Source organism: Bidens hawaiensis, unplaced genomic scaffold, assembly GCF_021521415.1.
Source record: "Bidens hawaiensis isolate Kalapana, Puna unplaced genomic scaffold, B.hawaiensis_p1.1 tig00003115_1, whole genome shotgun sequence".
In the NCBI taxonomy this organism is placed as follows: Eukaryota; Viridiplantae; Streptophyta; class Magnoliopsida; order Asterales; family Asteraceae; genus Bidens; species Bidens hawaiensis.
This window is the reverse complement of record NW_027491167.1, coordinates 1,864,458-1,880,136: the sequence shown is the minus strand read 5'-3', so window position 1 is coordinate 1,880,136 and position 15,679 is coordinate 1,864,458. Positions and strand designations below refer to the sequence as shown.

At 35.1% G+C, this 15,679-nt stretch overlaps 1 protein-coding gene, 1 non-coding gene and 2 pseudogenes across 3 annotated transcripts; 3 read left to right on the top strand and 1 right to left on the bottom strand.

Annotated features, from left to right (window-relative positions):
• Window positions 1-594: 594 nt before the first annotated feature.
• Window positions 595-5,078, top strand: LOC143622322 (E3 ubiquitin-protein ligase RGLG2-like). The gene is made up of 12 exons (XM_077093511.1): window positions 595-800; window positions 1,149-1,464; window positions 1,833-1,917; window positions 2,006-2,146; window positions 2,243-2,356; window positions 2,455-2,552; window positions 3,167-3,246; window positions 3,333-3,438; window positions 3,990-4,117; window positions 4,218-4,476; window positions 4,547-4,603; window positions 4,683-5,078. The coding sequence occupies exons 2-12, from the start codon at window positions 1,174-1,176 to the stop codon at window positions 4,761-4,763; spliced, it is 1,440 nt and encodes a 479-aa protein (XP_076949626.1). The 5' UTR covers window positions 595-800; window positions 1,149-1,173; the 3' UTR covers window positions 4,764-5,078.
• A 235-nt stretch (window positions 5,079-5,313) lies between these two features.
• LOC143622276 (uncharacterized) lies at window positions 5,314-6,138 on the top strand (annotated as a pseudogene).
• Window positions 6,139-6,553: 415 nt separating this feature from the next.
• Window positions 6,554-6,624, top strand: TRNAT-UGU (transfer RNA threonine (anticodon UGU)). The gene has a single exon. It is a non-coding gene; the product is annotated as a tRNA-Thr (tRNA).
• A 216-nt stretch (window positions 6,625-6,840) lies between these two features.
• Window positions 6,841-10,196, bottom strand: LOC143622275 (glycerol-3-phosphate dehydrogenase [NAD(+)]-like; annotated as a pseudogene). The gene is made up of 11 exons (XR_013151667.1): window positions 10,065-10,196; window positions 9,906-9,982; window positions 9,746-9,818; window positions 8,957-9,174; window positions 8,775-8,882; window positions 8,325-8,388; window positions 7,730-7,767; window positions 7,517-7,637; window positions 7,388-7,442; window positions 7,262-7,310; window positions 6,841-7,179 (listed from the first exon to the last, which is right to left on the bottom strand). The product of XR_013151667.1 is annotated as a glycerol-3-phosphate dehydrogenase [NAD(+)]-like (transcript).
• Between the last annotated feature and the right edge of the window lie 5,483 nt (window positions 10,197-15,679).

Here is a 15,679-nt window from a genome sequence, read left to right as displayed (position 1 = left end):
AAATAACACTGAGGTCCATCCTAATTTCTAGATTGTTTTTTCCTTTTCTTTTCTCATTTGACTTACCGTAACAAATTAAACCGTTATCAACCGTGTTTTTCCTTTTCTTTTCTCATTTGACTTACCGTAACGAATTAAACCATTATCAACCGAGTTCTCACAATAATGCAGATGCACAAATACTTGTTTTAACTTTAAACCACTGTTTAGAAAGAAAATTATACTAAGCTAATGAGACTCATGCAATTTTATCTATTTTATTTACATATTTTGTGTTTCTGAATATATTATTTTCATTTTATATTAAAAATTAAAAAATAAAAGTTCATTGAAGCATTTAATAGAAACAACTAGTAAGAAACTAGTCAACGAAAACAACCAAATAATAACTCACAAACACAGGACATCAAATTTCTCCCATAGAACCCAATTGACTCTCACTTCCTTTTGGCACGACAATATCCAAAGAAACCTTAGAACTTTTATTTCCTCAGGGATCTTAATAATTGAAATTGTTAGTATATTATATATTCTATCCAATCAATAATATATTGATATTTTAATGAAGTAACTAACACTCAATTCAAATGATTTCATACTAAAACATAATCAATCAAAAGCAACCTAACAAAGAAATTGCGTAGACTTTCTTTCTCTTCGTTTATTCCCACCATGTGCTGTGCCTTCTTCCATTAAACAAACACTAACCAATCAATTCATCTAAAAAGCACTATTCCTTTTAGCAGACAACCGGCCATTGATACTTTCTACCACAACTCATGCTAACACTATATATCCAGGTTCCTAATTGCTTTTAATTTCAGATCTAGTTTGATTATTTATCTTGTAATAATAATAATTAGTGATTAATAATGGCGTAAGCGGTAGGTTGACGTGCAACCGACTAATTCCGCTATTTCTTTTCATTTTATAAATAATAATAATAATATCGATTTCCAAGTCGTACACGAAATTATTATTAATGCGTGTATGAGTATAATGTCGGCGAAGTTTCTCCGTAACCGCTTCTTAGGGTTTTACTCTCGTGGATTTGTCAGTCAGTCGTCTTTTAATTTCCAGGATACTTTTCAATTTCTATTGGTGATTTATAATAATATATTATTATGTATTGATATGATTCTCTGCAGAGAGTTAGATAGATAATTTGTATTGATGGGGGGAAAGAGTTCAAAAGAGGGGAGTTACAGGCACTCGTCATCGTTTCAATCAAGCTCGTCGTTTTCCGGAAGCCAGTACGGGAGTAGTCCTCAACAGTCTTATTCCTATCCACCGCAAAACATTCAGAATTATCCCGTTCAGGAGGCGTATCCTGCATATCCACAGCACTATGCTGCACCTTTTCCTTCGACTGTTCCTGCACCCGCACCCGCTCCGTCTAGACCGCAGAACAAGCTTGACCGGAGGTATTCGAGAATTGCAGATAATTACACTTCTTTGGAACAGGTAGAATTAATTGCTTGTATTGTTTATGGAATTTGGAAGATATGATGTATTATTTGTTTGTATTGTGATCCTATGGTTTGTCGGTCCATGTCAATCTCGTTATTGTATTTAGATAATGTTGTGCTATTGAATTTTGTCTTTACTATTTGGATTAATCATTGTATCTGGTGATTCTCGGAGATGTCTTTATCGAAAATACGTCATGCTTTTGTAATATTGTGCAAGTTAGTGCTAATAATTTGTTTCTTTTGGTGGAACTTTTATGATGGCTACATTAGTGTAAACTATTACATTTATGTGTATTGTTTTCTTTTATAAGAGTTCATTATGAGTAGAATGATATATAGATACTTTCACTTTTTGTGCAGGTGACTGAAGCTCTTGCACGCGCAGGACTTGAATCTTCTAACCTTATTGTCGGTATTGATTTTACGAAGAGCAATGAATGGACCGGTAAGTCGGTAACTATATTATCCTTGTCTTTTTCGCTTAATCACAATACTTAAAGAAAAACATGTAAACTATTTATTGGCTAAAACAGGTTCAAGGTCTTTCAACCGAAAAAGCCTGCATTATATTGGGGATGGTTTGAATCCGTACGAGCAAGCAATAACTATTATTGGGAAAACATTAGCTGCATTTGATGAGGATAACTTGATTCCATGTTATGGTTTTGGAGATGGTATATGACTTTGATTTATAGTGATAGTTTTGTTAATATGGATCTTTAAGTCTTAAATCTTAGATATTGCATTTTGATTTTGCTACCAACTTGCAGCATCAACGCATGATCAAGATGTTTTCAGTTTTTATCCAGAAGAGAGGTTTTGTAATGGCTTTGAAGAAGTATTGAGTAGGTACAGAGAAATCACCCCCCATTTAAAGCTTGCAGGTTTGATATATACTTTATACACTTGTTTATATTTTACCTTCTATGTAATTGTAGCTGGTGGTTCTTTTATACTCTGTTCATTCGTTATTATGTTACAGGACCAACATCATTTGCCCCTGTTATTGAACAGGCTATGACTATTGTTGAGCAAAGTGGGGGCCAGTATCACGTGTTATTGATTATCGCAGATGGGCAGGTACTTTTTAGTCATGGATTAATTTCATATATACCCTTACAAGCTTGAGAATTTTCATATATACCTGACCAAGATAAATAATATCATAAATACCCAACTTTAAGGAATTTGATCGACATCGACGATAAGCAAGCGAACCGAACCATCGTCTCTCCTCTTTTGTTCTCTGGGTGTCAGATAATCTAACAATCGAATGTTTATGTTCGAATCAGATAATCTAAACGGGTATTATCGCATGATTATCGAACAATAAGCATTCTAAATTTTGAGAAAACTATTGTTCGTGGGTAAAAAAATATATATTAAGTCAAAAATAGGTAAAAGAAGATTAAGATAAAAATGGGTACAGAAAATTTTTTTGAAGTTAAAGATGATATATATGAAATTTTTTAAGTTTTAGAAAAATAAGGGTAGACTGGTCATTTATTAATTTTTTTAAGAATTGTGTAAATTTGATATTTTAATTACTTTGCAAGGGCATATATTATATTTTTAGTTTTGCATGGGTATATATGAGATTGTCCAAGTTTGTGGGGTATATATGAAATTGTCCCTTTTATCTTTCTTCGGTATGAATTTAATGTCTAATAATTTCTAATTATATTATCGAGCAGGTAACAAGAAGTGTCGATACCGAGCCTGGCAATTTAAGTCCACAAGAGCAAAGAACCGTAGACGCCATAGTTCAAGCAAGGTGTTTGTTTGCAAACTTTTGTATGCATTATCTTTTACAATTTAAGTTGTTCACAATGAAATATAATTCCCTTTTTTTGTTTTTAGCAAACTTCCACTCTCGATTGTGTTAGTTGGAGTTGGAGACGGGCCTTGGGATATGATGAGAGAATTTGATGATAATATCCCTGCTCGCGACTTTGATAATTTTCAGGTAAGCAATAATCTCACGTTCGGTGTTATTTCCAGGCTTGTAAATGAACGAAATGAACACGAACGGAGCATGTGTCTGTGTTCGTTTTTTAGCTTTAACCGAACAAACGATCGAGCACGAACAATTAAACGGGTAGTGTTTCGTGTTCGTTTGTTAAGTAAATGAGTGTGCTACCGATCATCTATGTTCATTTGTTAATAGTGTAAACGAACGGTTCTAAGCATAATTGGACTAACATAATTGAACATGTTTGGCTTAAAAGTTCGATAAAACTAGACTAAATTGCAACGGACCTAAATGAACGTAAACAAACGAATGAACTTAAACAAACGTAGAATAACGATCATAAATGAACGTAAACAAACGAACATAAATGAACGAACGTTCACAAACTTAAATGAAGAAATAAAATGTGTTCATATTCGTTTGTTTAATTAAATGAACAAAAAAAATGTTCATGTTTGTTCATTTATTAAATAAACAAACATAAACGATTATTGACCATACCTTGTTGTTATATGCTCTTATGTTATTTATTTTTTGTATGCTAGTTTGTTAATTTCACAGAAATCATGTCAAAGAATGTGCCTCCAATACGAAAAGAGACTGAATTTGCTCTATCAGCTTTAATGGAAATTCCAACTCAGTATAAAGCAACAATTGAACTGAATATACTCGGGTAACCAACATAACTCAGAATCAACCCGTTTATAAGTAAACAGGTTAAGTGTAACACTGTAACCACTACTTAACTGTCTTTATTTTGTTTGAATTTACAGTGGTCGGAAAGGGGTTTCTCCTAACAGGGTTGCACTTCCTCCACCGGTTCATGCATCATCTTTTAGCAGCTTAAAATCGTCACATTCAAGCAGCTTTCAGAAGGGCTCACAGTCAAATTATGGTCAAACGAGTCCTGCTCATTCTGCTGGGCCCTATTATGGTCAAACGAGTCCTGTTCATTCTGCTGGGCCCTATTATGATCAAATGAGCTCTCAGAGCACGAGCCCAACTGTTTCAAATTCTACATATGACAATCAGGTACAAATAGCTCTGCTACATATGATGATCAAATGTTATCATGTGCTTATATTTGTTACATATGTTGTAGGTATGCCCCATTTGTCTCACTAACCCGAAGGATATGGCGTTTGGCTGTGGTCACCAGGTACTGGATTATCTTCATTTGTGCTCATTAAAGTCAACTGGATTCGTATAGTCAACTCTGTTATGTGTATTTTTTGCAGACGTGTTGTGAGTGCGGTCAAACTCTTCAATCGTGCCCTATTTGCCGAAAATCAATTGAAACCAGAATAAAGCTCTACTAGATTTGGGATGTGTTTGTTTGCCATATGATGTTCTAACTTGTTTTGGTTCAAGGTCAAAATGTTGGTTCTCTGTTTTGTGATTTTAAATTTGTTTGATTGAATTGTTTTGTGGATTGTAAATGAAAATGTCGTCAATTTACAGCCCTCTGTTTGAAGTTTTATTTTATTATATTCATGGTATTTGATTCTTTAGCCTTTTTTGGGGTTTGGGTTTACTCTACTGTCTTTGATAATAGGTTGATGGCCTGTGTTCATTAGAAAGATGATTGTGAATATAATTTGAGCTCCATACATTTGCCTTTTGTTTCATTACTTGTTGTAATCTCCTTGCTAGATGTTGATGTGTACTTGCATGTTGTAAACACCTCGCTGGGGTTCCGACTCCTCCATAGCCGTAATTTAGAAGATCCACATGAATATAAATTCATAGTAAGATTCTTAGAGAAGAAAAATCCACAATAATACTTATGGCCGCACAAAAATATATTGTGCACTCACATCACAATATAACCCCCCCTTATCCATCATTTGTACATTGGAGGATTGTACACACCAACATACTTTCCAGTTTCCACATGAACACCCTTCAACCAGCCCTCAAACCCTTCAAATGGAACCCAATAACATCATCATCAGCAGGTGAAATCAAACGTACGGTTCTCACAAAACAAGGCAGAACCAAACTCAACATAACTCCCGACAGAGACTTCTACTCCTACCCAAGATTCGTAACCCACGTGGACAACAACTTCATCGACACACTAACCAACCTTTACCGACAACGGTTGACCCCAGACTCCGAAATCCTAGACCTCATGGGTTAGCCATTTACCAAAAGAAGTTAACTACAAGAAAGTAGTTGGTCATGGGCTCAATGCACAGGAGCTAGCCAAGAACCCGATACTCGATTACTTTGTGGTTAAAGATCTTAACCAGGATCAAACCTTTGAGTTTGATAATAATAGTTTTGATGCTGTGTTGTGTACAGTTAGTGTTCAGTATCTTCAACAGCCCGAAAAGGTTTTCGCTGAGGTGTTTCAGGTGTTGAGGCCCGGTGGGGTGTTTATTGTGAGTTTTAGTAACCGGATGTTTTATGAGAAGGCGATTGGTGCGTGGAGGGAAGGGACCGGGTTTAGTTGGGTGCAGTTGGTGGTTCAGTATTTTCAATGTGTTGATGGGTTCACTGAGCCGGAAGTGGTGCGGAAACTGGATGATGGGGCGAAGGGAAGTGGTTCGGGTTTCGGGTGGATCAAAGGGGTTTTGGGATTGTTGTCGGGTTCGGATCCGTTTTATGCTGTTATTGCTTATAAGAATTTTAAACCTATATATGATTGATCGGTTATTAGTTTGTTGAACGTTTGTTAATTTTAATATTGATGAAAATAAATTTTGTACTTGGCAATTGCAGTATGTAATGCAGGCTATAGTATATAGGTATTAAATGGGTCGTGTTAGTGGGACACTCAGAACCCAAACACGACAGGTCAGAAGTTGCGGCGGATATATGAATCCAAACAAGACATGAGTTTTTATAGATTGACTTGAAAACACCCAGACCCGAAAAATGTATTTTATTTTGTCATTTTTGCATATTAATACTCTAAACTTACAAATTTACCACCAGAAATAGAGATGTATATAAAATAACAATGTTTATTTTACAAACCTGATACTCGTTTTTATTTCTTGATATAAAGTATTTAATTAGTTTGCTATAACATAATATATGTTTATTTTGTAAAAACAGGCAGAGAAAATTTGGAATTACATGGAAACTTGTTATCAAATCAGCCCCTATAGCTCAGTGGTAGAGCGCCAGTCTTGTAAACTGGAGGTCTGTAGTTCGATCCTGCATGGGGCATTTTTTAAAATACGTTGTATTTTTCTTTTAAAAAAAAATACAGATTAACGGTTGCTAAACATAAACTCAAGAAGAAATCAACTGTAATTAACGGTTTCAGCAAACAGACTAATAATTAAAAGACAAAAATGAAGCTATTTAGAAATAACAATAATAAAATGGGGTTTTCATGTATGATTGATTAATCTTGAAACAGGAGAAACAACAAATTAGCTTTTCCAGATACAAGGTCACTTTAACAATATCTTCCTTTCCTGTGTAGAAAGAAACATTTATCTACTTTTTGATTCACCAAATTCTTTTAAAACCCAAAATATCAACTATTCAAAACAACTTCAGCATTACATATAAATATTATAATAGTCATGTAAGTCACGGAAGTGAATCCGGGCCACCCACGGGAGATCTCTTAGACGTTTGTTGATTGTACTCAACAATGGCAGACGGTGGAAGACGACCAACACAAATTTCATGAATTCTTGTGAATAATGGAAACATCTCTAACCAGCCTTTGTGTTTCAAAACCTAGTACACCTCTTTGGCAGTTGAAACGCTCTTCAAAATCAACGTATACATGCAGTTTCGGCGGTTGTGGTATGCAAATGCATATAAATTCATATAATATAATTGAAAGTACCTGTAGTTTTTGTCCTTGCAACATCTCAGCTTCGAGATCATCAAAAGACCTATATATCATGACAAATAACTAAAAATCATAAAACCATTCTGTTTGTAATAAAATATTAAAGACGGAAAACAGAACCTTTTGCCATCGTTCTTAGCATATGCTTCCGCACATCTCCTGTTTCGCCCTCCCACTGACATAACAAATTCAAACCATTTTCATGGTAATGAAAGCATAAAAAGGAAAAAAAAGTATGTTCATCCTTACCGCAAGTTGTTATAAGATCAGCAACACCGCAGCTTTCAAAAAACGTGCTATCTTTAACCGTAGAGAATAATAGCTTTGAAAGGCCTCTCATTTCTTTCAATCCAATTCTCATTATTGCAGCCTGGAATCAATAATAATTGTATAATCAATAGAATAAGAAACTTCATTTTTCTATGTTATTTTTTCAAACTTTTTTGAAGTTTTTGCATATACCTTTGTATTATTTCCCATGTCTAATCCATCCACAAACCCTGTTTAGAACAAATTAAAATCCGTAAGTTGTAATCAATATAGCTGACTGACTAACTGATAATTATACATAGGCTTGTGAACATGAATAGAAGTTTTTGTTCATTTAAATTTGATTATGTTTGTTCCTCTACATTCATTCATGTTTGTTTAAGCTTGATAGTTTACTTTCGTTAATATACTCATTTGAAACTTTTTGGCCCATTACAATTTAGTCTAGTTTTTATAACTTTTTAGGTCCAACACGCTGTTCACATTGCTTTTAACTGGCTTTAGCTGAGGTATGCCCGTTCATCTACGTTCAACTATGCTCGTTCGTAACCTGTCCGTTAATGTTGGTAACGAACAAACATAAACGAACACAAACATGTTAATTTTTCTTAACGAACGAACACCAGCAAGATAACCCTGTTAGTTTAGCTGTTCGTGTTCGATCGTTTGTTCGGTAATGTTAAACGAACAAATACAACATGCTTTGTCTGTGTTCGTTCGGTTCGTTTACAAGCCTAAATTTACACACACAAAAAAAACAGCTAAATAGTAAAAATAAAAATCGAACCTGCTGCTATGGCAACCACATTTTTCAAAGTCCCACATAATTCAACTCCCTCCACATCTTGACACTGTATTTGAACAAATATGAGAAATGTCTTTACTACATTAATATATTAAAAAAACCACAAAATTAGGGCCAATGAGCGCTTAAATCCATGTTTGAAAGTGATTATCTGGTTGTCGTGACTTCGTGTTTTCTTTAATACTAGCGGAAACAAAACTAATAATCAAATGATATAAGCAAAATTACTTGAATACCCTTAACATGTTTTTTTTTGAAATTAGAAGTATATTTCTCATTAAACTCTGGAAATAATCAGAATTTGTTAAACATTCAACACCATCAAAACTGATTATCTAATCTGGTTATTTTATTTGATAATTACTTTCAAATGGCACATTCAAATCCAATCGATCTATAAATAACTGCTAACGATTAATTAATTGTGCTTACAGCTGAGACCGCGAAGTAAGGAGTGGTGAATAACTTCACCCAATTTTCTGCAATCTCTCGGTTTCCTCTATATTCTACCGTTGCTTCACTAAATTTCTCAACTGCAATCTGCTTATACATCTATAGGTGTTAACCATTATGAAATTTGATTAATACTTTTCAATAAATTAGTCAAACATCACCTCGTTAGCGATGTTAGCACCCATAAGAACACAACAGTTTACGCCTAATTGTTGTGAAATTAGAGTGGAGATCATACAAGGACCTTCCTTCTTGACTTCCATTCCTTTTATTAAAGAAATTGCTTGAGCATCATCCTTAATCTTTCCAACTAATCTCTTGCAAATACCCTCCATAAATTGATGTGGGGTCACAAACACCAACATGTTTGCATCACTCACTGCAAAATATTAATCAAATAAATTACACACATGTATAGAAAGAACCTAATTTTTATAAAATCATCTTTACAAAACATTTTGTTCTCCTAAATTTCAAGAACTTTATAAAAAAAAATAAAAAAAATCATCTTTTTCTATCCTTCACTTTAATATTATTAACTAAATAAATTATATACAAATATAGGAAGAGCCCTAATTTTTATAAAATCATATTTATAAAACATGTTGTTCCCCAGAATTTCAAGATCTCTAAAATAAAAAAAATAAATATAAAAATAATCTTTTTCTATCTTTCATTGCAATATTCACCAAATAAATTATACACAACTTGTATGATACAAGAATAGAAAGAACTCTATTTTTTATTTATAATCATCTTTATGAAACATATTGTTACCCTGAATTTCTTTCAAGAAACCTAAAACAATCCAAAAAAAGTAATTTTTTTAAGGCAGAGAAAAGAATGTGTATGGTATGCACGTGACAATAAATAATAATAATAATAATAATAATATAGATATCATATTTTGGCAGGAAGTTGTTGAATGACAGGTGATGATAGTATAGTACCGGCATTTTCAAGATCTGGGTCAGCCACAACATTAGACCCAAGCTTAATCCCAGGTAAATATTTCACATTCTCCTGTTCATCAACAACCCAAAAAATCAAAAAAATCCAAACTTTATACAAATTCAAGAATCTTGAAAATTTAAAAAAAAAAACAATTACATTGGTACGATTGATGACTTATGTGAGTTTTTCACCAGAGGGTAATGTTTCTTCAAACACCCACATCTTCACTTCATCTAAATAATAATAACAATCCAACAAGATCAAACATGGGTTCGTTTAAAAAAAAACAAGAAATGTGATAAAATGAAGACAAACCATGAAAAGATGGAAGGTTGATGGTGTTGGAGGCAATGAGCTTAGAGGCAACGCTGCCCCAATTGCCGCTACCGACGATGGTAACCTTGAATTTCGGTTGGTCTTCATCATTAGCCATGAAGAAGAAACGAGAGAAAGAACGAGAGAGAGGTGGAATGGAATTAAGGGAATGAAGGGGAATGTGGGAATGAAGGGGATGTGATAATAATAATAAGGAGCGAAGAAGACGGTGGAATTTGGGCGGAGAAGGCATAGACGTAATCGTCGGCAGTTTCGATGCTTAAGGGTTACAAACACAATGCTAAAACTAGGGCGATGTCATCTATACCAAACATTATGGAACTTTTTTTTTTTATTTATTTATTATGAATATTTTTGTGTAGTAATTTGGTGAAGTGTACAAAAAAGGGAATGGATTTTTGTTGTATATACGAGTTTTTGGATTTAACTTTATGAAATTAAATATTTTCTTACTAATTTACTATTTGTGGTGAAGAAACACAGATCTAAACCCGAATATGTTAGATCTACATTTCCATCGAGTTACTCGGGTATGGGTTATGAAATGAGAGTTAGGTGTCTAGAGCCAAATCAATTCTGACGAAAGTGACCTGCAAAACATAACTGCTCGTTACGGGAAGGACACGAGTGAGTGTCTTCCCGTAACAACCCTCTGTCGTGAGAATAAGTACTGCTCTTTAGAGAGACAAAGTACTAAGTGATTGATGTAATATGTTGAGAGCGAATGAGTGCCTCATAATGATAAGTTGGGTATTTATAGCCGGTGGTTAAGGGAATGAGATTGGTATAACTGTCACTATCTAGAAGATGCTCTTTCTACTTGAATGGACACGTGGTGAAGTTTGATAGGAGGTGATAGCCAGTCATGTGCACCGTTATAACAAACTGTCAAGCTATCGTCTTCTGATTGGCCGCACTGTCACGTGCACTTCACGAAGGAAAGAATGTCTCCTTTAGGAAATATATTTCAATCAATCTTCTAAAAGGAAGTTGGTTATAACTGCCTTTACTGGGGTCACCCAATTGCTCTCCTGCATTTTTACGAGGCTTATGCATGCGGTAGATTTTGTATCCTTTAGGATAACCCGCGAATGTCTTCTGAGGAAGTCATGAATGATCTGCGGGTATTATCTTATGGATTTATGAGTTTTTTTGTTACCCTATCTCTATAAAAGTCCCCCAGACCATTATTTCTCCCGCATTATGTTTATGCTGGTGGAATTTTGAACTTGTGATTTTTTGTTGGTGTTTTGAAACTTAAATTTGCCACTTGAAGATATTTGTACTCCAAGGTTGAGGATAAGTATGGAGAAAGTATACTTGACGAGTCTATAGGTGTCAGTGATGATTTGACGCATGTGTCGTCTGACGATTGTACCCAGACTGCTTCTTTCCCAATTTTTCGTTTCCCGCCTGACGTGTCGTCTGCTCACTAGACCTCTGGTTTCTCTTTCCTTTGCCATGTTTTCATCGCATTTATTGCGATGAGTATAAAATGGGAGTTAGGTAGCCATTTTACTTTTTACTGCCTTATTCTTTCTCTAAATCTTGCAATATTTCTTGCCGGAAACCTATTTCTCCTTCATTATGTATAGTTGTGGGAACACCATTACTTGCTACAATCAAGATCTTGTCGGCTATCTGATGGCGGCCGGGAAGAAGAATTCTCCTTCTGTTGAACATGTAGAGATCAACTGGAAAGGGAAAGATTTTCACAGTCTTATAAACACATATGGGATTACACCAGAGTGGGAACCAGAATTTCGGTACAGAAATCCACCGCCGATAAGGCTCCTCCGGACAGATTGGATGAGTACACTGAAGATTTTTCTATCGAAAATCTTCATTTTCCGATTACCAAGTTTCTGGGAAATATTCTGATGGGACACGAGATTCATCTTTCCCAGGTGCATCCTTTTGGGCTAATGAGGATTCGACATTCGAGTTCTGTTGCTTGGACAACAACATTGTGCCAACGGTGGAGAAGTTCTCTGTATTTTACAAGATGAACGGATGAGGTGGTTGGAATAATTGTGCTACTACTGGAAATGGGGTGATAGGAAAAGAACTGCCTCGTAGTGCTTACGAATGGTGGACCAAGTTTTTCTGGATTATGGAAGATGTGGTTCCTATTGCCATGGTTCGTCGCCCGCAGAATGAGAAGCTTTCGGATTTGCGGTTTGCAATTTACCAAGATCAAGCATGGTTCAAGAAGCTGACTCAGACGCCAACTCCGATGTGTGCCATCGTTGAAGATGCTTTAGTGTGGGCCGGTATGAGCCGTTCGTGGCCGTTTCCTGACCTTGAAGCATTTTTTCAAAGACCTGATGAAAGTAAGTGTCTGCGCGTTTTTCTTTTTGCATTATTTGTTTGTTTTTCTCAAAACTTCTTTTTTATTTTGTAGGTGAAGGATCGGTCCTTAATGTCCTTCTAGATAAAGCGGCGGGTTGCATGCAACGCCGTCCGCGTGATCCCAAGGCTTTACCTTTCCTTGACATGACGCGAAACAATTTCTTGGTTCTAAAGGACGTGTGCCATGAACCTGTTGTCGCAGAGGCTATTTTTGCATTAGGTGAGTTTTCCCTTAATCTTCATTCTTTGAATGCGCTTAATCCCGATGGGGGTGATTGTGTTGCTTTCATCTAGTGACGAATCATCACCCTGTGAAGAGGAATGTCATGTCAATACTTCTGATTTGTAGAGTATCATGCGTGCACTGCAGATTTGAACCGCAAGAGGAAACATCGGTCCTCAAAAGCTATTGATGCGGGTGATGGCGAGGCGACCGGAGCCCATGTAGAGCAACCCCCATCAATCCAAGCCTACTGATCCTAGTAATGAGGGCCCAGCTGAGACCGAAGCCGCTCCGTCGAAGAAGAAACAAGCAGTGGGGCCCAAGAAGATCAAGAAAATCCGTCTTGAGTACCGGGTCAAACGCGTGGCTATCCACACTACTCAAGGTATGAGTTATTTTTGTTGTTTTTTCAAATGACATTCTATTTCACATGCTTATCATCCTTTATGTTGTTTACTTGTGACAGAACTTCCTGCCAAGACTGCGAGAGGAGTTACCATTTAAGAACCTTCTTCCCCACCCAACTAGTTTCATGTAATAGGAAAACTTTTAAATGACATCAATTATTTTGGTGGGGTGGTCAGAAAGTTTTCTTTAGGGTTTCTTTCCAGATATTGGCAAAGCTTGACCATAGTCACAACGGTGATCGAAGTCATACAATATGAAATCTAAATATTTAATTTTTCTTATTTTATTCAAAGTTCAAACTTGTTCTTACAATAATAAAAGAAATAAAAAAAACTAGTTAATTTTTAAATAATAAAGACTTAGAATATTCATGATAATGCGAATAGAAGAATGAGTACCTAGAAGAAGAATTACTCATTTGTGACTTTGTTCATCATCCTTTTTTTTTGAAAAAAGAACGAATAGATCTTCATTTCCGATGATTTACCTAATTAAAAAGATTCTATTGGATTGAGTTAAACCAAAATTTCACTATACAATACCATTTCTAACCTTAATCGATCGATTTCTCTAAATCCTCAATTTCATAATTATAAACCATAATTTTATAATCCTTGAACAATAATCAATATAGATGCAATACAATGTTTAACAACTCAACAATGGTAAATAATAAACTCAAAATTAATAAGTACCTTGTTGATTAATGATTGCGATGTGAGATTATTCGGTGTTGCGATGTATGTGGTGTCTCCAAGGCTAAAGGCGTTATCCTGTGTGTGGTGGCTGGGGTCTCCAAGGCGGTGGTCGAAGTGGCGGACAGCGGACGACAATGTGTGCTTAGTGGTGGCCAGTGATCTCTAGTGAGATAGTGACTTTGAGTTCTGAATTGAATGTTAGATGGTTTCTAAACCCGTGGCAATACCTTTTTTTAAACAAGTTTATTATTATTGTTACAAATAGCCCCTTCAAGTTTAGGTTTTATAAAAACAAAGCTTTTAGTATTTTATGAGTATATGTTTATAAAAATATGAGGTTTTATGAAAAGAAAAATCAAACAAGGGGTATTATAAAAAACTGTTAGCTTTTTAAAAATATACATTGGGGGGCCACACTCAATACCTATAAAATTTTTCGGACAAAAATCGCGAAATTTACCCTATTAACCGAAAAACGGTAGTGGCCGGGGTCACCCTTAGTCCCCATAAACCTTCGCCCTTGGTCCAGGTTCGAATTCTTCGAATTCTGAGTCATGTACGTTTTGAAATATGGGTAAGGGGATTCAAAATTGGGTAATAGGATATGACAAATGTTATGACCATTTGTAAGACATCGTTGTCATTACGACAAACTTTTATAAAGAAAAGAAATGCTTTAGATATGTTAAATTTTAGGGAGAAACATACATCAACTAGACTCTAACTAGACTATAATTTCTATTCTGTTTAATTTAAGATATGTTTTGACTAATTATGATTTTTAATTTTATTTTATTGATTTTTATAATTTTATTGATAAAGTTTAATGATGATTAAAATAACAACAGGAATGAACGATGCTGTTTATTTCCAAAATTCATGTTGTTTCACGATTAATTGATAAGTGTCTATTAGTCTAATATGCGGTTTGAGTTCATTTTGATGTATATCTTTCATGATAATTAAACCGACATCTCACATGATGCCTATGATGTATCTATGAGTTACACAATATGGAATGTGAATAAGTTTCATGTCTCGGGATTGTTTATAACCCAAATTCTTAAACTTTTTATACACATGCGAACTTGTCAAAAGACGAAAATAAAATAAATCATCATCCAATTATTTGGGTTCACTGTAAACTAATATAAAGAAAATGTTAAAGTACATGTTAGTCGACCTAAGCTTTTGCAATTTTTTCTGTGATTAATTATATTTTGATTTTAAGTGTTTTACATAAATCGTAAAGTTTAATCGTTTTAAATGAGTTGTTCTACCTTTACCTTTCAACAATGTGGTCAAAATGGTGCATCAGCTATAAGACAAAGTGAAGATATACACAACATGAAATTTGATTAAAATAGCTTAAAAAGTTAGAATTTTCGACTGATTTTCAATCATATCGAGTTATGGTGATGTTATGAAAGATCAAAGTCCCCCATGTAAAATGAAGTTCATTTGGCAAGGATGATGTCATAGCGGGATTGGAGTATACAAAAACAACCCTTCATATTAGGAGGCGAAAAAGCATTTAGGCTATATGGTATGGAACACGCTCACTACCAGACCCACTTTAACACGGGCATGAATGTTGCTAACTTCACCGCTCACCACTGACTACTGTCTCCATTCAATATCGTCGCTCATCTTCTTCCTCTTTGGGCCTTCTCCAATACGTGGATGTCTCCACGCAAACGTTACCGTGACCCTTGTAGCAGCCACATCATTATCAATTATTATGGTGATGCGACTTCCATGCAGGATAGCCTTATCTAATGACCACCTTATAGAAAATTACGTTCATGGTCCCTAGCCTATGGGCTATGACCACTAAACATTGATTGTAGCAAACCTATTACACTAAACAAAATGAACTATCTATTAATGACATGCAGCAAGAATGAAGGTGC